At 47.4% G+C, this 23,231-nt stretch overlaps 1 protein-coding gene across 3 annotated transcripts in view; it reads left to right on the forward strand.

Moving 5' to 3' along the window:
- The window catches only part of PFDN1 (prefoldin subunit 1), a 57,907-nt gene extending 45,267 nt beyond the window's left edge, over positions 1-12,640 (forward strand). Inside the window, exon 4 of one of the 3 annotated variants that reach the window (XM_032801739.2) lies at positions 9,282-9,380. In XM_032801739.2, the coding sequence (XP_032657630.1) occupies positions 9,282-9,365 (84 nt within the window). In that variant the 3' untranslated portion in view covers positions 9,366-9,380. Of the gene's footprint in view, positions 1-9,281; positions 9,381-11,157; positions 12,084-12,348 lie in introns of those variants that run through there. The other 2 variants (XM_032801738.2, XM_032801740.2) reach the window with 2 other exon arrangements.
- The last annotated feature ends 10,591 nt before the right edge of the window (positions 12,641-23,231 follow it).

The raw sequence follows: 23,231 nt of genomic DNA on the forward strand, positions 1-23,231 counted from the left end.
AAACCATCCTTTTTACAGAGCATTTCTGTCATTTGGTTGCCGCTTTACAAATTTGGATTAATGTCAGTTAGTGTTGTGAGAGACGGGACAAAGTTCATACACCTCAGGAGCCAAAATATCTTACCGCATTATAGGTGAAACTGCGTTATATCGAACTTGCTTTGATCCGCCGGAGCGTGCAGCCCGGCCCCCCCAGAGCGCTACTTTACCGAGTTATATCCGAATTTCTGTTGTATCGGGTCGCGTTATATTGGGGTAGAGGTGTACTGCACTAATTTCTTTACTGCGTAGGTACTCCAGTTTTTCACTCTGCCCAGGTAACAGCAGGAGCACGACAAGTGAGGTAGAGGTGGTTTTACCTGTGATCCGTGTAATGATGAGCAGTTTTACTGTATGATCAGCCTTGCAATTGAAAGGGAGTCAGCTGCTCTATAGTAATTATGATGCAGCCAGGAGGTCAGTTTCTATGGCCTGCTGTGATGGGGTTGATGCATTAGATCACTTCTGGCCTGCAACACAGATCACAGGTGAAAAGTGTGTCTGGGCTTTAAAAATTGCCAGCAAAGTATGACTTATAGTAAGTCGTATGCAAGTAACAGGCTGCAAGGTATTAGACCTTAAACCTAGGAAATAGAAAAAGGAGAATTAGATCATTTAAAAGAGGAGATTTCCAGCTTTCTAATAGGATCTGGCACTGGCTTAGCCCTGAGAGGTCGGGAGATCTATATTTAAAATTTCAGCTATTATATACATTTTAAATGTTTGTGGCCATTGTGAATTCAGTGGGACAACCAATATGTATGCAATGACTTGTGTGTATGTCTTTGCAGGGTTAGGCCTTTAATTTGGAATAAACCTTCATAATAGGGATTTTTGTAAGGCCTGCAAGTTGTGCAGATAGCTACTTGATTATTATCATATTGCTAATTCACTCAACCAGCCTTCAGTTGAGCTGTAAATGGTACAAAATAAACACGTAGGTTGGCCAGCAGGAGCTAAAGTTTCATGCAGTCAGAAGTTTGAAATTCCACCTCATTTTGTATTTTCACTGTTGTGTTTTGTCTTTAGGACCTTTGATGTTTTTCCTGTCGTTATTTTTTTAGGTGTATAGATATGGAGTAGATTTGAAATTAGGAAAATGATTGACATCGGTGTTGATAAATTAATCTAAAAATATTCTGATAGTTTATTGAAGGGATGGTCTCTGGGCAAATTTGTCCTAGAATTTAGATTTTTGTGAAAAATATACTTTATAATTGAAATGTTTCTATCATTCTTTAAAAATTGCAATGGAAAAAGCTTTTAAAAACGATCACCTACCTCTGCACCTACTAGCCTTCAGTTCTAGCGAAGAACTAGAATGTGAAATAGACTAGAAACAAAAAAGTCTGCTTCTAATTAGATATCTGTGTATGGAGTTAGGAGCCTAACTTTAGGTACCCAGGTTTGAAAATGTTGGTCACTTTTTTAAAATATGATTTTTAGCTTCGCAGGATCTCCTTAGAGGAAATGGTAATACCTGAGGAGCAACTACCGTGTCCTCTGATAGGACTGGACCTGTTTTTATGAATAAATTGAATTACCAAATCCTTCTTGTAATTTGGAAACAGCGTATTAACACATTAAAAGGAGAGCTTGGAATTTATAGTGAAATGCTATCCAAGGCAATGGCCAGAACTTCCTCAGGGCTCTCCCCGGAATAGCATTACTCACACAGGTAATCCTTACTCATGGGACTAATATCTCTGCAGTCACCTCTTAGTCACTGTGGCCCATCCAGCCACTCCTCATTGCCCCTTACTCTATGCAGTTTATTGCGGGGCTAATCTGTTTCCACTACCACCACCTACGCCCCAGGTGGGAACAGGAAATAATTGTTTATATTGTCTAGAACCCTTACCTGTGCTCAGAACTGGCCAAGCTTTGAGTCAGCATTGTTAAACCACACCTCAGTTCTCAGGAATTCGAGGGTGTTGGCATAACTGCGTCTTGGCACATGCCTTCCCTCTCTCACTCTTCACTATGCCTGAAGTTAGTCTACATTTCAGATGCTACAGTAGTGCTCCTGTAGTGCTTCACTGTAGACACTCACTGCAGTGAGAGGAAGGGTTCTCCTGTCACTGGAGTTAATCCACTTCCCCAAGAGGTGGTAACTAAGTGGAAGAAGTCTGGCCATCGACCTACCACAATCTGTACCAGGGGTCAGGTCAGGTCAGCATAGCTACATCTTTCGGTGGTATGGATTTGTCACGCCCCGAGAGACGTAGTTATGCCAAAGTAACTTTTTATGGTAGATCAGCGCTAAGTATCAATGTGACTGTCTGGCCACTTCTCTTTATATATCTGTAAGGCAAACAGAAGTTCAGCAGGGTCTGACTTAGGAAGAATGGATATTTCTTATTGGCCTCTGATTTTTTAAAAACAGTTGGGCGTTGAAATCTTAGAAAATAATTATTAAAGAAAGGTTTCATTTGACATTGAATGTGAAGGCAGAGCTGAAAAGCAGGAAAAGTACAATACAAATCTTTGCAAAAAAACTTTTCTCTAAAAAGGTCTTTCTGACAGGAAGTGTTTTGATTGCATTACTGGCTTTAACAGTAATAATGTATTAGGATCCAAAGTGTGCAACTGAGGAACTTACTACATTTTTCAGGACTCTGCTTTGTAAAGGACTTTTGCATAGAAAATATTCAAGCAAAAATTCAGATGACAAGGTGGGATTTTCAGAAGCACTCAGCATTTGACCTAACTCTCTGCTCAGTAGTTAACAGGAGCAGATCTAGGTCAATGTTGAGAACTTTTGAAAATCCCAGCCTACAGGTTGAGTTTTGCTAAGAGGTTTAGTTTAGCCAGTAATCAATCTGCTGAGTCCAGAGGGAGTGCATTTCTGCAGCCACACATTGACACTGCATAGGTCAATTTTCTCAAGTTGTCATTCATTTCAGGTTTTGGTGCAGAAGTTCAGTGGAATAGTTGTCATACAGCTGAGGAAGGTTTCATCTACACCCTCAAACACCTCTAATTAAATTTTGTAGTTCAGATGAAACAATAGTGTTGTGCAGTAGGTTTCTAAATATAGGGGCAGTGCCTATCGACAGGCATCATTTATGTTTCATAGTAATTCCTCTTGTAGTACTGGTATTGTGTGTTGCCACTGTCTAGCCATGGACGGTGTCTGATGCTTTCCTGCAAAGTGGGTGGATCCAGTTGGATTCTTCTGTTTGGTGTTCTGCCTTGAGCAGACTCTAGCAAAATTTCCTGAAATTAATCTCCTGTTTGGGAAGACTCATTGTGAACAAGTCAGACTGTTCATCAGTTGCAGTAAGGTATAAATCTTAGAGTATCCCTGAGGTTCTAGTCAACGTGAGATGGCCCAGGGCTCATTAAACTACGGGAAATGGTGTATGCTCATGCAGCTGCTCAGAAAAGAGCCCACTGATTGCTATGTTCTGAATTTCCCCAAGACATACCTGTAGCAGCAAATGCCCAGTCTAGCATTAGATGGGCTAATCTGTTTGACTAATTAGATTTCACTCTGGCCAAGTAAGTGACAAAATGCAGAGTACTTCAGACCTGGAAAAGAAATGGCTAAGGGGAGATATGATTGAGGTCTATAAAATCATGACTGGTGTAGAAAAAATCAATAAGGAAGTGTTGTTTACTATTTCTCATAACACAAGAACTAGGGGGTCACCAAATAAAATTAATAGGCAGCAGGTTTAAAACAAATAAATAAAAGGAAGTATTTCTTCACACAACGCACAGTCAACCTGTGGAACTCCTTGACAGAGAGTGTTGTGAAGGCCAAGACCATAACAGGGTTAAAAAAAGAGCTAAATAAATCCATGGAGGATAGGTCCATCAGTGGCTATCAGTTAGAATAGGCAGGAATGGTGTCCCTAGCCTCTGTTTGCCAGAAGCTGGAAATGAGTGATGGGATGGGTCACTTGATGATTATCTGTTCTGTTCATTCCCTCTGGGGCACCTGGCACTGGCCACTGTCAGAAGACAGGATGCTGGGCTCGATGGACTTTGGTCTGACCTGGTAGGGCCATTCTTATGTCCTTTTCAAAGACCACGGGTAGACAAAAATTTTAGATTTTGTTACTGATCTTTCTGAAGACAGCAAAATCTCCTTCCTTCCAGCCTGCGCTTTGTGGACAATTTCAACCATCCTGATGTTGGCCGAAGCCCTGTAGGGTTGGGGAAAATGTTTCTCCAGACGATTGTATATACCCAACTATATCTCGGGATCTGATCACTTTCCCAAAGAGTATTCCCACACAGACCCTGAGGAATGTAAAAAATGACACATGTTAACTTTAGAGATACAGAAGCTCTTGGCCAAAAAGTTTATAGAGACCATGTCACAAGATGAGTTACATCAGGGGTGCTATTTGAGGCATTGTGTCATGTCCAAAGACTTCAGAGACTTCCTCAAGGAAAGGCTTCTGATTGTGAGAATAAAATACTGGCAACCAGCAGGCTGACGCTCCAGAATGTGATATAATGCTTGGGAAAAGGCATTGGGGGAAGAGCATCCTCAGGAAAGGAAGCTGCCAGCTTGCTTCAGACCCATCATTTAGGGTTTGTATGGACAAGGGTTTACAAAGCCTAACATTAGGCAGAAAGTTTCCATGACTGACTTTTAAATTTCCATTAAGAGCTTTTTGTTTGGATTTAAATGTTCCCTTTCAGTATTTGCGGCCCACAGATTGAAATATTGTGCTAAGGCATGAGAACCAGAGGTTGAAGCTGGCTACTCTGGGTTTTCATTGTCAAACAGAGAGAGAAGCACAATGGAAACATCAAAAATGGTGAAAAATAAATTATAAACAATTATTTGATAAAAGACTATCTTTAAATCATATGCATAATCTAGAGTTCTGCCTTTCACAGCATGATTCATCGTGGAGAGCAGAGTGTAATACTGGCTTTTTAATGGAAGAAGAATATGTGCCACAATAGTTGGGTGCCCAGCAGACATGTCAGTAGCACATCCTCTCCTGAGAACAGAAATCGGGATTCGTCATAGTTATGCAAAATCCAACCAAAAACCATCCTAGTTTCTCTCAATGTGGGGCCAGTATCTAAGCTACAAGGCTGTAGGAAATATATTGCTTTAGTCTTCTAAAACTAGTCAGTGAAGGGTCTGAGTCATAGTTTTTTTCCCTCTGTGTGGTGGAATGCTTGCATGCTACCTCTTTAACCTATTAGGAATGTATGGCTTTGATGTGTCATGCTGCATATCTGTTTCAGAATGGCACCAGTTCAATGATTCTTATTAGGAGATTGTGTCATAAAAACTTAAGGTAGGATTATCCAGTGCACTGAACTCCAATTTACCTGAACCACACAGGAAGCTGATTCCTGGATTGCCAAAGAGAGAGTCTGTGCTAATCACAGCTCTTGCCCTCTTGAGGGAGTATCAGCTGTAGCAACTTCTGCATTAAATGGAATACAGTTCCGCAGGTGATGATGAAACCCAATAGGATTGCTTAGCTCAGAAAACAAGGTGGCAGCACGCTACCTGAATAGGGGTTTGAAACACAAGGTCACCCCTTAGGAGTAGACACATGAGGTTAGGGGATGATGGTAGGTATTTAAAACAGCCTTCTTATTGTACTGTTGACAAGACACAAACCAGAGCACCAAAGCAGCCTCTTAAATGAACTGTAATAGTAAGTACCAGGAGAGAGTTAGCATTCGTGGGACACAGCCTGACTTGCATAACCTCAAAACAAGGAGGAAGAGTCAAGTTCATGTTCCCAATAACTGAAGCTCAGGACTGTTACACCTTCCTATCAGGGAAAGGCATGGAGGAAGACTGACTAATTCCTTTTCTTCCACTAAATCACTAGTTTAAATGTGGCCTAGATAAATTGTGGCTTTTACAATCTGATGGCTGCTCAGTGTCCAATGTGAATTCAGTTTGTGGCCTGTCTATTTTAGAAGGGAAGCCGGATCTTGATGCCAGAGAAGTTAATGTGAACTCTCTGTATGACAAAGATGTGTAAACTGCCAGTACTATTTTTGGCTGCATCTCTCATCATGTGGGAGGTACCAGTTCTACTCGACAGAGCCCTAGTGAAATCCCACCCAGGTTATGACCAGCAGTAGAAGAATTAGGAGGAAAAGGCAAAGAAAGGTCCCTTAGAACAAGGACTGAAGGGTATGGCACTGGAGGAGCAACTATAGGGCAAAATGTCAACTAAAGGGCAGCAAGTCAAAGTTCAGGGGCCTGTGGCAGACTACCTTATTTCCCTTCTGTTACTGTGGGGAGGAGAAATTGCCATTGGAGTCAGGTATTTTCTTTGATGCAGTCTTGTTAATTTACAAGGAATGTATGAAGTCTTGCTTCTCCAAACACAAGAGGACTCCAAAACCAGAGACAGCTTCCTTACTCACAGCCCCAAACTCTTTTGGCCAGTACTCTGACCCAAAAACTTCTCATTAGGCTGCTCCCAGGGCTACACACCTTGCTTCCAGGTGGTGTCCATGTGGCTTTCTTTCCTGCTCTGTCAGTGTCTCTGTCATGTCTCCCTCCTTGTTGTGCTGTGTCTGTCCCTTCCCCCAAGACAATACCCAATGAAAACCTCTTCTTCTGGGTAGGTAGAATTCCTGAGCAAACTTGGTTTGTCTTGGAGACTGCAGTTGTTTCTTACATTTAAACTGAAAGAAAGATGTCTGCTAATTAATCAGTTTAAGAGGTTTTAACCCAATCTGTAACAGTATGTAGTAGGGAAATAAGAGTGTGTGCAAACGGGTGGACATGATCAGTCCATAAATACCTTCCAAGTAGCACTATAAATGGAAGAAGGTGCTGTAGTTATTCAATCTCTGAAGGTAAAATAATGAACATTGGCATCTTGAGGAATTTCCTGCTGATGGTAGCCATGGTGAGAGCTCTAGTATAGACAAGATGTTTCTACCACCATTTGGTCTAGACCTGCTCTAAATAGCGCTGGTGGTAGTGCCATGGTAGAAGATTCCCGCCAAATGCTAGTGTAGGGGAAGTGGATTGATGAAGTGGGAGCAGTTGAGCAAGAGAGTAGATGACTAGGGTGGTGATCAAAGTTCCTGCTCTGTAAACCTGGAGCAGATTAGATAAGATCTGTGTGAGTGGCATAGCGAGCAATACTTGAAAATGCCGCATTCAGGTTGGCTCCTCATAGGCATCTCTTCTGGCCCCGCTCTCTGAATCAGCAAGTTAGATTTTTTTTGTTTTTTTTTGTTTTAAATCACACATTAAATGTTCCCTTTGCCCAAAGACTTAGAACTACAGATCTCATTAAATTATTCACATGTGTATTCATCTGCCTTCAAGGCAGCCTTCTGCTTCCGGCTCCTCAGCTGGACAATAATTAACAGACTACACCACATGCCAGAGGAGTGTAACATCAGGTCACTCCTCCATATTTGGAAGTCCTGTAAATATCAGTGCCATAAAAATAAACTCATTTCTGAAACCGCTGAAAACCATTTCCTTGCAAACTCAGCCCAGTAAGCGCTGGTAACTGAGATGCACTGGAATCCCTGGTAATTTTGAGTGCTGGATGATTCACTTATGTGACAAACGATTTAAACTTATTTACTGGTATTGCTGAGTGTTGCAGTTTGGCAGTGAGCAGTTAAGAAACTACCTGCAGTAGCCTGTGCTGAATAAGCGTCAGTAAAACTACAAAGATCTATGTTGGTAGCAGAGTCCCGACTGATAAATCTATACATAGTACACTAAATGAGGAGTCATTTGCACTCACTGACTGAGGCAGGGGAGAGCCTTTCCGAGAGGGACCATCTCTCTGTTCCAGATATAGACATCAGCTGGCAATGCAACCTTTTCATGCTACTTAATCCCTTATTCTCCCCTCTCCTGTTTGCCACAGCAGCAACTGAGCCCTGCTCTACACTTAACATTTAGATCAACCTAGTAAAGCCGAACTCGCCCCCAGAATGGAGGCAGCTAGGTACACAGGATAATTCTATTGTTGACCTAGCTACTGCTGGTCAGGGAGGTGGATGGATGGAAAAACCCCTTCCATTGATGTAGGAAGCATCTACGCTATGGTGCTACGGTGGTGTAGCTGAAACTATGCCAGTGTAGTGCAGACATGCCCATAACTGTTTGTACCTGCATTCTGATGTAATTGGTGCTGGTAAAGCATTGTCTTCTGCATGCAATGTAAAATTGAGGCCTTGATCAGTTGTGCTAATGAGGATTGGGATTTTCAAAAGGGTCTAAGGGAGTTAGGCCATGGAAAATCAGCAGGAATGGGGCTCCACCCCCCCCTCAGCCTTCTGTAGAATCCCAGCCCATGACCTCTTGTCTCTTTAAAAAAGGGATAATGTTACTCTCCTTCCACTTTGGGAAATTCTATTCTGCTGATGCTAAAGCCACTGGCAGTTTCAATCGGATAGGGTATTTTCCCTTTGCTGCTGTGCTAGGTAATATTACTGAGCCATGTTGTGCAGCCATCTCTGAGGCAGAACACAGCAGCTGTATTTCCAGTACTGAGAACTCAGTTATCAAGTGTAGGCCCTCGTCCTACAATTGGGATCACATAAGCGCCCTGCTGCGCTTCCCCAGATTGCTCTGAAGTCGGTGAGGCTCCGCGGGAGCATGCTGGTGTGCCAGCATGCTGTCAGTGCCAGGATTGGCGCCAGGGAGCTGTGTTGAGGTGAAAAACACTATAGAACTAAAGTAAATACTCAGTTGGGGAGGAGACTTTGGCAAAGAGTCTGTCTGATTTTTTTTATGAACACAAATGCATAAATTGACTGTGACTTCCACATGTGTGTGGGGTGCAATGTGGCTGGAACTCCTTATATTAGAGGTTTTCATTAACTGTGCTGGCCTTTTAAAGAGCAGCGAAGAAAAACATTTACAGATGGAATGTATCACTTTAACTGGTGCCAGCAGGTAGCAGGAAACGCAAGTGCAGAACCAGACTATGAATTTTAAACCCTTGCAACCACATTCTGGTACAACTTACAGAAAAATCAGTTGGTCCTCAGTTAACAAGGGCAATGAAAAGCGCATCAGCATGCTAATGAAATATGACTGGACCACTGGGGAGCACGTAATAATGGGTGTGTTGTCACAAGAGGTCAGTAGAGTTTCTGATAACGCTAACAGTTAATGATTCACTTATTGCTGCCAATTAGGTCCAATCAGATATGGCCATGTCAGCAGAGTAGGCCTTAAACATGACTTAAAACTGTATTCAAAACTCATCAGGTGGGTTTTTAAAACTGATCTGACCAGTCAAACTGTTTTTCAGATCAGCTCGTGTAACGCTCTGCTGCTGTCCCCAGCGAAGACAAGACCAGAGAGTCACATTGAGTTCCCATCTAGGCCCCAGTAATTAGGGGATGAGGAGAGTTTACACAGAAGTTCCTGATACTGCTCCTGGATTACCTAAACAGAAACCAGCCTGCAGTTCTGAGGGGAAAGGACACCTCGATTTCCCTTTGCAGTGACAATGTAGCAATAGTTTATTTCACACCTGTCCTTAGAGCTTGGCCCTTGGTCAGAATGTAATGAGCCAGCTGTAGCCCTGGCTCTTCGGACTGCTCACCAGTGGTGGGATCTGTGAGGTTACCTTCTCTGGGTTGAGCTTTTAGTGCTTCACTTCTTCCTCTGCTGGTGATAGCACATTATAGAGCTGTTTCGGGTCATATTTGGCTCCCTCTTTTCCCCAGCCTTCTCCCTCTCCTTTACCAGCAGCAGAGGCCTTCACCTCGCCTGGACCCTTCTTCGCTGAGTCCTAGACTGCCTCTGCTGCTCCACTGCTGGCATTGCCAACCTGAAGGCTTCTTGGAGCCCATGGGGTGCCCATTGTCGCCCTCTCTGTGAGAGCACAGATCTCGTGCAGAGGACTGACCCATGCTAGGACATCCTTGTGTTGGGGAGAAACAAAGGCACTTTGGGACTGAGTAGGGAAGGGTGGCAGACCCTCTATGCTGTGAGACTGGATCCTGCGACCCACCTAATAGGGTGGGAACACAGCTAAAGGGCGTTCAGCCATCCCCAAGCAGCTCTTGCCTGAATCCTGAGCTCACAGGACCTTAGAGTTGATCTGATCTGAGCAAGGGGTGGCCCTTTGGCATTCAGCTCCACCTCCAGTGCTCTGCCATATGCCAGCAGGAGACCATACTCTGCCAGTGGAGAAGAGGCCCTGAGTGGGGAGTGTGGAGGGTTATTTGAAGAAATGTGTCTTACCATCAACACCCAGAGTATGAATGCTTCAGTGATGTCAGGCAGGATTAGTGTGCCTAGTACTTTTACTCATCGGAAGCAAGACCTAAAGGTTTTTTAGCTAGGTTTCCTCCCAATGGAAGTTTGGAATCCCACTGAGTGTATAAAGACAGACTGATGGTGGTAACGATCAGTTATGTGTCATAGTAATTAAATCAGTTCTTTCATGACAGCAATAGATATGATACAACCCCTTTGTTTCCTCGCTTTGCATCTGGGGTGGTGCAATTGCAGTGTAGACGCAAGGGGGGCCAGGCATGAGCTCCAGCTGAAGCACAGGTTTACATTGCAGTGTAGGCATACATTCCATTGACCTGCAGCTTAGTGGGTTTTTTTTTCCTTTTAGCCAGGAGCCCCAAACTTTGCAACGCTGTGGGTTGTCCCTTGGGCTTGAATCTATGAGGTGCTGAGCTCCAACTCCCATTGGCTGCAGTGGGATTTGGCATCTTACAGAACTGGGCCCTTCACTTGTATTTAGTGGAGCTGACCCTGCAAGCCCTTACTCAGGTGGCCTCATTGGGCTCCTTGCCTGAGTAAAGACTCCTGAGGTGAGGCCTGGCTGTTAGAATTTACATGTCATAATAAATGCAAATACATACAGCATGGAAGTGCTGGTATTGAGGTCTTCCTTGGAAACCGACTAGACTTGGAGCTCCCCAGGCCATTATGGAGGAATCTCTGGCTTATCAGTCAGCTCTGTCCGTGGGCTGCCCCTGCAACATAGATGTTCTTAATGCAGTCCTGAGAGGCCGTAATCAGGATCAGGGTCCTGCTGTGCTAGGTTCTGTACAAACACAAAGGTAGGTGCAGCCTCTGCCCTGCAGAGCTTACAATCTGTTTCAGAGGCAATATAGTGAACTGAAGATGCTCACAGGCCATTTTTTTTGCCTGTCACCTAGGTGGACCCCTGATTCTGAATGGGTAGAGCATGGGAGGCAGCTCTGAACAGAGACCAAGACAGCTATTGACGCCTGTCACTGTTGGGTTTTAAAACAGAATTTACAGTTACCAAAGTGTTACAATACTGACCGGTGTCCTCAGGGATCATAGTTCATTCCTCTGGAAGTCAAGGTCCTTGGGAGCCTCCCTGAAGTTTCCTTGTACTGGCTAATGAAGAGAATTTGGATCTAGAGCTCTGCCTCTAGTACTTGGATCTTGGTCCACTCTGACAAGAATGCTTTCTGTGGCTCTGCAGTCCGCTGGAGACGTGCCAGTGGTGTCTTCTGGTTGGAAACTCAGAGAGAATAGTCAAAAGAAGTGACTCTAGTCCTCTAGGGTTACCCAAACAAGGAGGAAAAAATGCTACTGGCTGAATACCTATTTCTGGAACACATTTCCCTGCCAAGTTTAGCCTAATTCAGGATGATTTTTTTTAAAAAGTCTTTTTTCTGATTGCTAGGGAGTTTTAGAACATGCATCTCAAAGAAAGGGGATAAAAGGTGATCCAGTTTGTGAAAATTTGATGGGGCCAGAAGAGGATTTTATAGATGTTCCAGTATTACCTGAGTGTGAATAGATTATTTTATGAGCTTTGTGGGTTTTTTGTCAGTTGATTCTTTAGATGTGAGTACATAAATACAGAGGTACTTTATAATGTAATACAGAAGTACTTTTTTTTTTCCTTTGTTTCCTGCTCAGGATGTTAAGTTTATGTATCTGTTTAACTTTATTGCAGTTAGCTTGTCAATCTCTTCTCAATGCTTTGTTACTGATGTAATGACAATTGTGACTATGATGTCTGTAAAGGAATGAAATACATGTTTTCCATGTAAATATGACACTGCCAAAAATATATCTAATAAAGATTAAAACTATTCAAAAATAACCCTCAACAGCCCCACTGTATGAACCAGTGTATGCTGGAACCTTTACTCATTAAAAATCACTCGTGATTTGCATGGAGCCCAAATGACCCCCTCACCCCCACTCGCATTATTTATGATGATATGAATGTTAATTCCATTCTGTAGGGTTCACTCCTAGCACTATAACTTGCCATAGGAAAAGACAGATTCAGCTACTGCTCTGAAACAGAGCAGCGGGTGTGGGTGATATGGCTGTTGAGTCTGTTCTGGTTTTGTACCTTGCAGCAGAGGAAGTCGTACCTGGAGCGGAGTGTAAAGGACGCTGAAGATAACATCCGAGAAATGTTGATGGCCCGAAGAGCACAGTAGGGGCGTGGCTGCCACATGCCTCAGCCGAGTCTGTCCATTTCACTGGTGCTCACTCCGATTAGCTAGAACCGGGATGTTTTCTAGACGTGATGACCTTCCGCTCTGTTTGCTGCCGCCTGCTGGTGGGAGGAGTTGTGTTTGAATGTGTTGGATATTGTGTCTCACCCTTTCTGTATTTGGATGTTGTAATAAACTCTTCTTGAAAAGACTGCTGTGTTAACCAGCTCCTGTGTCTAGCAGACTAGCTTGGATTTTATGCCAGTTGCATTCATACTTTTGGCTTTTCAGTGGAGGAAATCTTATGCTGCTTCAGGTATCATACTTTTTGCTCAGAATGGGCCAGATTTGAATAGTCCAGAACCCTATCAGGCCCAGATTTCCCAAATCACCCAGCAGTTCCTGTTACGATACTTCGGGCTGGATGTTCGAGAGTTCAGCACCACCCAGTGTGCACCCAGCATGCTGAGCTCACTGGAAAATCTGGCCCATAGACCTGATTTCAGGCCCAGTGTAGCAAATGGTTACTCCCAAGCCTACTGCTTACTCCCATGAATAGGGCGACTGCCATCAGAAGGACCTGGCACGCAGTCAGAGTGCTCAAGGGGAAGGCATGTCTTCTGTCAAAAGCTGGTGGGTTGCTGGTTGCTGTGGTAAAAGCATCACACTGTCTCCTAAGAAGCAGCAGGGCAACAAAGGACTTTCTGTTTTTCTTTTTAATGCTGCTTTGAAAGAGCTCTTGGAGTTTCCTTTGGCAAAACTAAAGCAGAAGCAAACAGCAGCAAAAAAGTGGCTGGCTCGAGGGAAGAGTATGTGCAGGAAAATACACAGACACATGCAGCATGGCTTTTCCGTTCCTGAACTGGAGGAGGGGGAAAGGAGTTGGGAGCATGGATTGAACTTTAATCTATCTCTAAACCTCACTGCTTGTAAAGTCACTTGCCCGTTTCTGTTGTGTATGTAGCTGTTAGGAAAATGGTCACTGCCTGGGAGGTCAGTAAGAATCTTTGCTGGAGTGGTTGTTTGGATTCCAGCCGTCTAAGAGCCCCAATCAGGGCCCCATTTCGTGTTAGCAATGGAGTAAAAGATGGTCCTCTCCTCAAAGAGCTTACAAACAAATCTAGATGCCAGGGCTGTGGCAGCCGCACAAATACCAGGGCGGGACATTGCCAATGGGCCAGTATTCGCCTGCAAGACTAAACTTTACCACTAGAAAGCACCTGGTTAGCTACTGCTGTGAAACATCTGAGCTCTCTCAGCTCTCCTAGCTACTAAGAGTTACTGTGTTGTGCTGGTGCCCCCTTGTGGATAATGTGTGTAATGAATGCTCCCCATTCTGCAAAAAACAAAACGCAAGGTACAGGTTTGTTATTGACACTAATTTATTTCAGGGCAGTATTTCCATGCCTTTAAATGCCACTGCTCTGTTACTGACTCCTGCGTAGCCTTCGACAAGACACCTGAGCTGTCAGTGTCTCAGCTTTCCCCTCACTAATGTGAGTCTAAAGCCTACATCCCGGGTGCGCAGAGAGGGTTAATTCGCTAAACATGCTGGTGCCATCCTTCCATGAATGGCCTGTGTGAGGATATCCCCTCTAGTAGCTCTCTGTGGAGAACCACAACAAAGGGTTAATTGTGTCCCCAAGGCCTGGATCGTAGCAGCCCTGTGAAACTGGCAAACTGAAGAGACACAAGGATGCCGTCCTGTGAGTGCTCCCCTGTTGCTCTCCAGCAGCATCACCCTCTGTCCAGCACAGTGGCCCCACTGTGGCCATAATCCTAGGGCTAGGAGGAGGCCAGACTTATTTTAATTGCTTATCTTGCAATGACTGAACAGTTGGCCTGTGACAAGTCAAGCCGAGTTAGTGATAGTCATGAAGTCCAAGGCCATAGGGACCTCAGATGGTCTCATCTGTGTACCCCAGGCCACCCCCAGCACCCGCACACTAAACTCAGCCACCGCAATGAGTCCAAAGTATCACAGCCCCCAGGGAACTAGCTATTACGTGCCACAGGCAGAGAATGGGCAGGACCAAGGCACAGGAGGCCCTGCAATGGCAAGGAAATGAAGTTAGTTCAATGCCCAGTGAGCACTGTTAGATCCATCATCACGGCTGGCAGTAGCTGGCACCTTCGGGGCAGAAGCACTAAGGAGACTGAACTGCAGGTGCCTAGAGATGCTCGGTCACTTGAGAACCAGAGGGAGGCACACATGCTTGTGTGAGGCAGAAGCTGGCATTGCTGCTGCCAAACCTTTACCAGTTTGGAGGATCAGGAGGCTTTTGTTACCCAGGGCTGTCAATCACTTTGTGCCAACCCTCCAAGAAGGAGGGGTGGCAGGGGCGGATGGCCCAGTGGGTAGCGCGCTAGCCTGACACTTGGGAGAGAAGGGTTCAATCCCCTGCTCTCCTGGGCTCAGTTACCCCTTGGGGTACTTAGTCTGGTAGTGTCTTGTGTGCTAGCCCTGCCCCACCTCCCTGGGTGCTGAGAGGATAAATACCTTACGATTGCGAGGTGCTTGGGTAGTACAGTGGGGGGAGCCAGGTAAAACCTTCCCCACTGCGTTGCTGGCCAAAGAAAGGTGGAGTGGGGACTTCTTAGCATCAGTAGCTAGTGACATACAGGGAGTTTCCTTCATGCGATAAACCCCATCTCTGAGGGACTAAGCCACAGCCCAAAGCCAGGATGGAGCAGAACAGGGCCAGTGGCATGTGGGGGTTTGACAGTTACACCAAAAATTCCAGCCTGTGTTCTGGGTGACAAATCTGTTTGCCATTCAGTTACTTCTGCAGGCATGTGAATCAGCAGGAAAAGGCTGAAATGAAGGAGCTCTGTTGTTCAGAGAGTTTGCCAGGCTTAGTGTGTGTAGCGCTGCCCTCCGCTAGATCCTGGCACACCCCATTGCTGGGTAGCTGAGCCGTAGCTCCAGGGCTAGAGGCTTTATGCAGGGCACCTGCCGCTCCCATTGACTCCAACAGCAGTTGTTGGTGCTCAGCACTGGGTCTCAAACTGGGCACCCAAAGCCACCTGCTGCTCTTGAAACTCCTGTCTGAGTTGCTGGCTGTGCTCAGCAATAGCTGCTCCCGCTGGTGCAGTATGTGGCAGAGCCTCTGCCAGCTCAGTAATAAATAACGATCCACTCACTGTGTCCCATGCCAGGAACTGACTCTCCATAGGGCCTGAAGCAGTTGCCAGGGTTACGAGATGGCCACTGAGAGTCTTCGCTGCCAGGAAGGGCTTTTCTGGCCGCATCCTGCTGCTGGTTCCCATACTCCCCCTTGGGCCTGGAACCGGCAGGGACGTTAGCACAGAGCAAGCAGCTCATTCCAAAGGAGGATATTTGAGGGGAATGGAGCACAGAGGACAAATGGAGCCCAGGGTTAAAATCTGGGGTGATGCCCTCAGCACTGGGGCAGAGAGGGCTGTGTGCAAGCCCCATCTCAGGATTTACCTGAGCCTGCAGTGCAGGCCCAGCTGGGAGGTGAGCCAGCAAAGCCAGCTTCCCTGGACTGCAGCCCCGAATGCTCCCACCCCCCTCAGAGAAGTGGGCCGGGGGAATGGGAAATCAGTCAGTAACCTCACCAGGATGCTGCATTGGGGGGACCCAGTCTCTGGCACTGCTTCCCCATAGCACAGCGCCATCCTGCCTGCAGCGAGGCTCCTGGGTGCTGGGGCTGCAGGCCAGGAAGCAGGAAGCCAGCGGCTGAACTGGACAACAGGCTGTGAGGATCAATTGACAGGCGTCAGAGCTCAGCACTCAACTCTGAGATGAGGCTGGAGTGGCTCCTCTCTTCTGTACCCCCTGGGTTGGCTGTTTCCTAAAACACATGCCCGTGAGCCCTGTTGGTCTGACCCAGAGCCTGGGCTCCCCCTGCCTCCAGACTGCCTGGCATTGGGGTGGGGCCACCACTGGCTCTGGGAAGAGCATTAGTCGCTGTGGCCTCTGCTGGGGCTGCCCGTGAGGAGGGTGGATGGCACCAGTTGGGGTGATTTTTGTGGTGTAGATGCTTACCTCTGGCGAATGGGACTGAGGTCTCTCCTGCCCTCCTCTCTGGGGTGGGGTGTTGGGGCAAATGCAGTCTCCCCCTCCCAGGTCTCTGTGGATCATGTGGCTTCTGCCTGGGTGCAGGGAGCGCTCTGGGGCTCCCTGCTCGGCTCCTCGTGCCTGGGTGCTGGGAGAAGGAGAGTGTCGCTGCACTGTCTGCCTGAGCCCAGTGGGAGCAGGGGCCATCTGCTCTGCCCAGTGCTAGGAGAGCTGTGAACTGCTTCCCCGACAACCTGCAGGTGAATGCCAGCGCTAGGGCTGAATTCTGCAGCTTGTTCTGGCCTGGCCCTGCTTCCTGGGAGCCCAGCAGCTGCCATCTCTAAGCCTAGGCCGACAGGACCAGGCAGGCTGCATTTTCCAACAGTAATAAAGCAGGGTTCCCAGCGCCAGCTGTGGGTCCTTCGTCCGAGCTGGGGGCAGTCAGGTGTTTCTACCCCAGCTGCTGGACGTGGCCGGTGCTCCCTGGAGCCCCTGGACAGCCAGCGTGGTGCCAGGGCAGGGACACAGCCATCCTGTTGGGCACGAGGGACACTGAGCCCCTCTGATCCTTGGCTTTGCAATGCAGCGTTGGTCACACTCGACGGCCTCAGGCGTTGGCTGTGAGTCGTTTCGGGCTTCGGGGAAGTGGAACAATTGCTTGGTGGGGTGCTGGGGCCAGGTGCTGGGCCCTTTCTGTCTGTCAGAGCCGAGTGGACTCGCCTCGGCAGCTTTGAACGTTAGCCGGGAACCCCTTGTTCCCTGCCAGGCTGGGCAGCATGGGGCATGGGGCTAGCTCAGCATCTGAGGGTGAGCGTTTCAGCTAGGGGTGGTGTCTGGCACTTGGGCTGTGGGCCAAGGCTGTAACCTTGTCTCAGTTCAGCGCCCATGGCCAGGTGCTCCGATGCAGTGGGAATGCCCATGTGGACACTAGCACCAACCCGTTGGCCCTTTCTGGGCCCCTATTGGCCAGCTCAGCAGAGCAGCCAAGCATGATTGGCCCATAGAGGTGGTCCCTGCCTACACCCCATTGAGGCTGTGGATCAGAGTCAAGGCTGGTGGGCAGGGTGAGGTGGCCGTATGGGTGCCAATAGTCCCTTATTATGGGGACGTCCCTTATTTCTTCATCTCGGTACAAGATCGGGTGTTGCTGAGTGCTGCTAAAAGCAGCAAGAGATGCACATAAAGCTGTGTGGGGAACGGTGCTGGAACCAGGAGGGCCAGGGAAGGGGTGGGGTGGAGGGCAAGAAATGAACTCCAGGAGGCCAGGCTAAAGCCAGGGGCGTTAAGGGGGTGGGGAGAGTGGGAAATTCCTCTGATATTATGTCAGTGCCTAGCTCTGCAAGCTCAGCAAGGCTTTGTCAGAGGCTCCCTCCTGGGCACTGCCACTATCAATCAGCTGTGACTCCATGGGAGTCCCTGGCGTTATGCTGCAGCAAATCAGGGAGCGTCTACCTCTCTCCAATGCCACCCTGTGCTGCCCGCCTCAGGTGCCATGGCAGCCGTGACTGTCACAAGGGGTAGCTCCTAGAGCCTCAATAGCCCCTTAGATATTTACTGAATTCTGTCCCGTCTGTTGAGACACCCCCTGGCTTCCTGCCAAGCTTATGAAAAGCCTGGAGCTCTTCATATCCTGAGACTAGAGACTCTGCTGTCACTGGGCTGGGGATCGAATGCACATGAGCTGTGCATGACGCTGGCCTCGGGCAGGGCAACAGAGCTGAGGCAGGAGAGCAGGGTGCTTATTTTAATGAAGGAGAGCACTGGATGCCTCCTGAATGGCCATCGCCACGCGCCGAGATTTAGGGCAGGGCAGGGCAGTGAGAGTAAGGCAGGTGCTGGTTGAATTCACTGTGAACATTTACATTGGCTCTTCTCCTGGTGTCAGGTTCACGGGGCAAGCAGGCTTGCCTCACATGTACTCATCAGGAATCTTCTAGAGCATTTTCTGCTACTGGGCGATTTCCCCCCCACACACACACATGGGCCTGGGACGGTCTGAGAAGTCACATGGTATTGTCTCAGGCCACTGCTGGGCTGAGCGGCTGGACAGCATGGGGGTAGACTTTGACATTTACTTTCTGTGCAGTAAAACTCGCTCCCTCCCAGGGCAGGAACGTTCCTGGGGCAGAGTCATTAGGAAATGAGGCCGAACTTGGTGGGATGCTGTTTTGTCATATTTGTCCGGCTCCCGCGTGTTCCCTGCTAAATAGGAGCTTCAGCTCCCTGGGGCTTCGTGCTACTGGCAGCACCATGTGGCTTCTCTCTGAGCATTGTGCCAGGAGTCAGGGGTTCCCTGACATGCCCTGGGCAGGCTGAGCATGAGCTCCATTCAGTGGATGCTCTGGCCGGGCCCCCAGCATTCCCTGCTGCTGTAGCTTTTCTGATGCATGTTTTGGGATCTCACCCTCCAGCCTGCAGCCTCAGCGCTGCTCTGGAACTATTCAGTTCCTTGCAAAGCCCAGAGGTGATCAGCTTACAAGGCTGGCTGCCAGGACCATGCTTTTTCTGCAGGGGAGAGGGGTGGGGATGAAATACGCATGCCTGAGAACCGAGCCCATTAGTAGATGCAATGAAGATGCTGCCTGTGTCATGGGGAGGGATTATGGGGCTCAGGGGAAAGGGAACACAGAGTTGTTGGCTTTATTGTCTATAAATAGATCCCCTGTGCTCACTCCGAATGCTGCCCAAATTCGGCTTCTTAAACACTCTCACCGCAGCAGAGCCAGGATCTGAGCAGCTGTTTGGACTCGGCTGTGACAGGAAAGCACATGAGCCCTACACAACAGGAATGGATAGCAAGTGCCCAGCCCCCACATGGCTGCAGGTGAGGGAAGAGGTCACCTAAATGGGGCTTGAGAGAAAGAAAGGCCCAGCTACTTGGCTAACAGTAGTCATGTGGGCTAGAAAAGGGGTGGCCAACCTGTGGCTCCGAAGCTGCATGCGGCTCTTCAGAAGTTAATATGCGGCTCCTTGTATAGCCACCAACTCCGGGGCTGGAGCTACAGGTGCTAACTTTCCAGTGTGCTGGGGGGTGCTCACTGCTCAACCCCTAGCTCTGCCACATGCCCTGCCCCCTCCCCTGAGCTTGCCATACCCTTGCTCTGCCCCCCTCCCCCAGCCTCCTGCACTCCAGGAAACAGCTGATCGGGAAGTGTGGGGAGGCGCTGATTGGTGGGGTTGCTAGTGGGTGGGAAACGCTGGGAGTGGGTGGTGGGAGCTGCTAGGGGGCTGCTGACATATTACTGTGGCTCTTTGGCAATGTCCATTGGTAAATTCTGGCTTCTTCTCAGGCTCAGGTTGGCCACCCCTGTCATAGTGGTTTCCTTAACTCTGCTCCTGGAGGAATTTTGTGTGTGTCTGTATTTACATAGTTGCTGATAGATATTTTGAAATAAATTACCAAAATAACTGAAATGAGCGTGATTATATACTGTTCTTTTGACAAATAAAATATGCAGCATTTTGCAAACTATTAAAATATTATACACAGAATTTTTAATTGTTTGGGTGCAGAATTCCCCCAGGATTAACCCTAGAAGAGAAACCAAACCTGCACCTCTCAAAGAGCAGCTGCATCAGACTGGCCAAAGACTGGCTTTGCTGCCTGGGGTTGGGACAGTTCCTAGTGACACCCCTGCTGGGAGTCAGCATGCCAAAGAACCGGACTCCCTCCCTTAGTCCTCATTCTGGAGACCGACTGCACACCCAGGGAGGGCAGGCTGCCTAACACGAAGTCTGTGCGACCTCCTGGGCACAGCACCGAGTTTAGTGCCATTTGTTTTAGCGGTTAAGGTGAGTTTTAAAAATCCTTCCAATTCCAAGACCCCCACTATAAGCCCCAGGACCCAGAAACAGCCCCTCCTCAATTGCATTCTGCTGTAAACATCACTGGCTGCAGTTCTATTTCTGTGACCCAGATGGCTTGCTGGGGCCAGGCTCACTGCAACCAAGTTGCCAAAACACAGTATAAATCCAGGGGACTGTGCGCTGGGCCCAAACAAAAATGAAGTTTCAGTACAGCTGTGATCACAGCCTCCCCTCAGCAAGTGCCTGAATGTGCTTTAGCTTTAAAAATATTGGTCCTAGACTTTAAGGCCAGACAGATGATCATGATTAGGGCCCTATCTAATTCACTGTTCACTTCAGTCAATTTCGCAGCCATAGGATTTTAAAAATCATAAATGTCATGATTTCAACTATTTAAATCTGACATGTCAGTGTTGTAATTGTAGGGGTCCTGACCCAAAAAGGAATGGTGTGTGGGGGAGTTGCCAGGTTGTTGGAGGGGCAGTTGCGGTTCTGCTACCCTTACTTCTGCACAGCTGCGGGTGGCAGCGCTGGCTTCAGAGCTGGGCAGCTGGAGAGTGGAGGCTCCTGGGTGGGAACCGAACTCTGAAGGCAGAGCTGCCGAAGGGACTGGTACAGTGTTGCCACCCTTACTTCTGCACTGCTGTCTGCAGTGCTGGGCCCTCAGTCAGCAGTAGCCACTTGATGGGCACCCAGCTTTGAAGGCAGCGCAGCAGTAAGAGTGGCGATACCATGAGCCCCTTGCAATGTCTTGCTGGGTCAGGACCCTCAGTTTGAGAAATGCTGGTCTCCCCCCTAAAATCCATATAGGATAGGGTAAAAGCACACAAAAGACCAGATTTCACAGCCCATGATGCATTTTTCAGGGCTGTGAATTTGGTAAGTAGGGCCCTAATCATGATCTAGTCTGACCTGGTTGAGTTACTGAAGGCCTCAAATCAGGATTTAAAGAGACGCAATGCAGGAGCCTGTTCTTGGAGACCCACCTCTGCTCCATACATCCTAAATGCTCATTTAGGCCCCAATCATACTATCAGGCCCACATGGACCTAACTGCAGGCTTGAAACTGTAACCAAGCCTTTAATACAAAGCCCTACCGCAAAAGCCATTTCCTGTGCCCGAGCCGTCGAAGGAAGCATCACTTTAAAAGCTTTTCATGTGTTAAACGTGGATGACGACAATATAAATGACTGCAACTTTGCACTCAAACCCTGAACTTATTAGTTCATTAAAAATTAAGACCATTAAGATCTGTACTGGGAAATGTTTTGCTTTAATGGTAAACAGAATCAGGACAGCTTCTTAAACTGAGGAAGTGCATGCCATTGAAGCATCCATTCTTATGCTTTGTGTGGCACTGATCCAGGGCTTTAGCATGTTTGAGCCGACACAGTTTTTTGGTTTTTTTGAGAAAGGAAAATTTCACTTGGGTGAAAAACTGAAATTCCAAACACTAAAATCAGGCTTATGCAATAAACCCTCCTGGGCTATTAATCCACAGCCTGGTTCTTTGCACCAGCCAAATGTCACCATGAGAGAAGATTTAAAAATCTTAGCTCCTGAACATTGTCTCAAGGTTTGTGATTAAGCTAGGATGCTAATTGGGGCTGAATCCAGCCACCACAGGCACTACACATCTCAAGAGTTTACATGATTTCACTGCTACTCACGCTAATGAAAATGATCCAGCACCCTGCGAAATATAATAGCAGTTAGTTTGGTTACCGTATTCTGAGATTATCTTTAATTCCTGACATCAGGACGTCATGAACTAGAACCTCATTGCACTAGGCCCTGAGCAAACATGGAATGGATGGTCTGTCTACACTGCACTACGCCTGCGAGGCTCAAGCTCAGGGACTATTTAATTGTGGTGTAGATGTTCAGGCAGCCTGAGCTCTGTGACCCACCACCTCACAGGGTCCTGGAGCCTGGGCTCTAGCCTGAGTCTTAACATCTACACTGCAATTAAACGGCCAGCGGCAGGTTTTTAATTGCAATGTAGCCATACCATAAGAGAGAGTTCTTGTTGCAAGGAGTTGATATGGATAGATTGGCAAGAGGCAACCAGCAGGAGAGCCATGCCCAAGGGGACTGAAGCGGAAAGATTCAAAATACAGATTTGTCTGCCCTCTGTAAGTCTTTGCCACTTTGGCCTCATCATTAACTTTCTAACAAGGGGTTACCACACAATACTCTCAGGAATTTGACTCAGTTCTACTTACGAGGAAAAGAGGATATTGGACAGCAAACCAGCTGTTCTAAAGAGGCTGCAGCGTCCTTAGGTGGAGCTTTGTAGTGCTGCTGGATAATGCTCTTTGTGCTGGTAATTTAATTCTTAGTGTCTCCCACACTGGAGAAATACAGCAGGAAATTTAAGATTCTTTGAATGAATTTAGTGCTGGCCAAAATAAAGCTGGGCACGCCCCAGAGAACGTCACAGGCTAGTCCATGGCGGATCTAGCACAAGCTCCCTTCACGCTTACTGCTCACAACCTCACCCAGCCTCAGAGTGACACTAAGGGGGGGTGTTCAGGTGTCTTCCGGGCCCATCCAGTCTTCAGCTGCTCTGCTGAGCCTACCAACAGGGGGGCTGAACCTGAGTCAGTTGTGGGGGTGGCTGTTCTGATATGGCACCTGAGGAGTGAGATGGCCTTTTTGCAGTAGGTTGGGATGGAGACAAATGTAAATGAAATATTTAAGTTGTCTTATTAGGCAACTTCCTGTCTAGAAATCACCTTAAAGCATCTCCCAGCTCCCTCCACAAACTGCTCCTCCACCTTTGCTGGAAACAGTTGGCATGAGTCCTTTGAGTGGTCATTTAAAGACTGATTCTACTGTGCTGTTACTACTTACATAACAGCAATCTGTTTTGGGATGCATTAACAGGTATGTTGTAAACAAGACAAGAGAAGTCATTCTTCCGCTCTACTCTGCGCTGGTTAGGCCTCAACTGGAGTATTGTGTCCA

This window comes from Chelonoidis abingdonii, chromosome 7 (assembly GCF_003597395.2).
Source record: "Chelonoidis abingdonii isolate Lonesome George chromosome 7, CheloAbing_2.0, whole genome shotgun sequence".
Lineage (NCBI taxonomy): Eukaryota > Metazoa > Chordata > Testudines > Testudinidae > Chelonoidis > Chelonoidis abingdonii.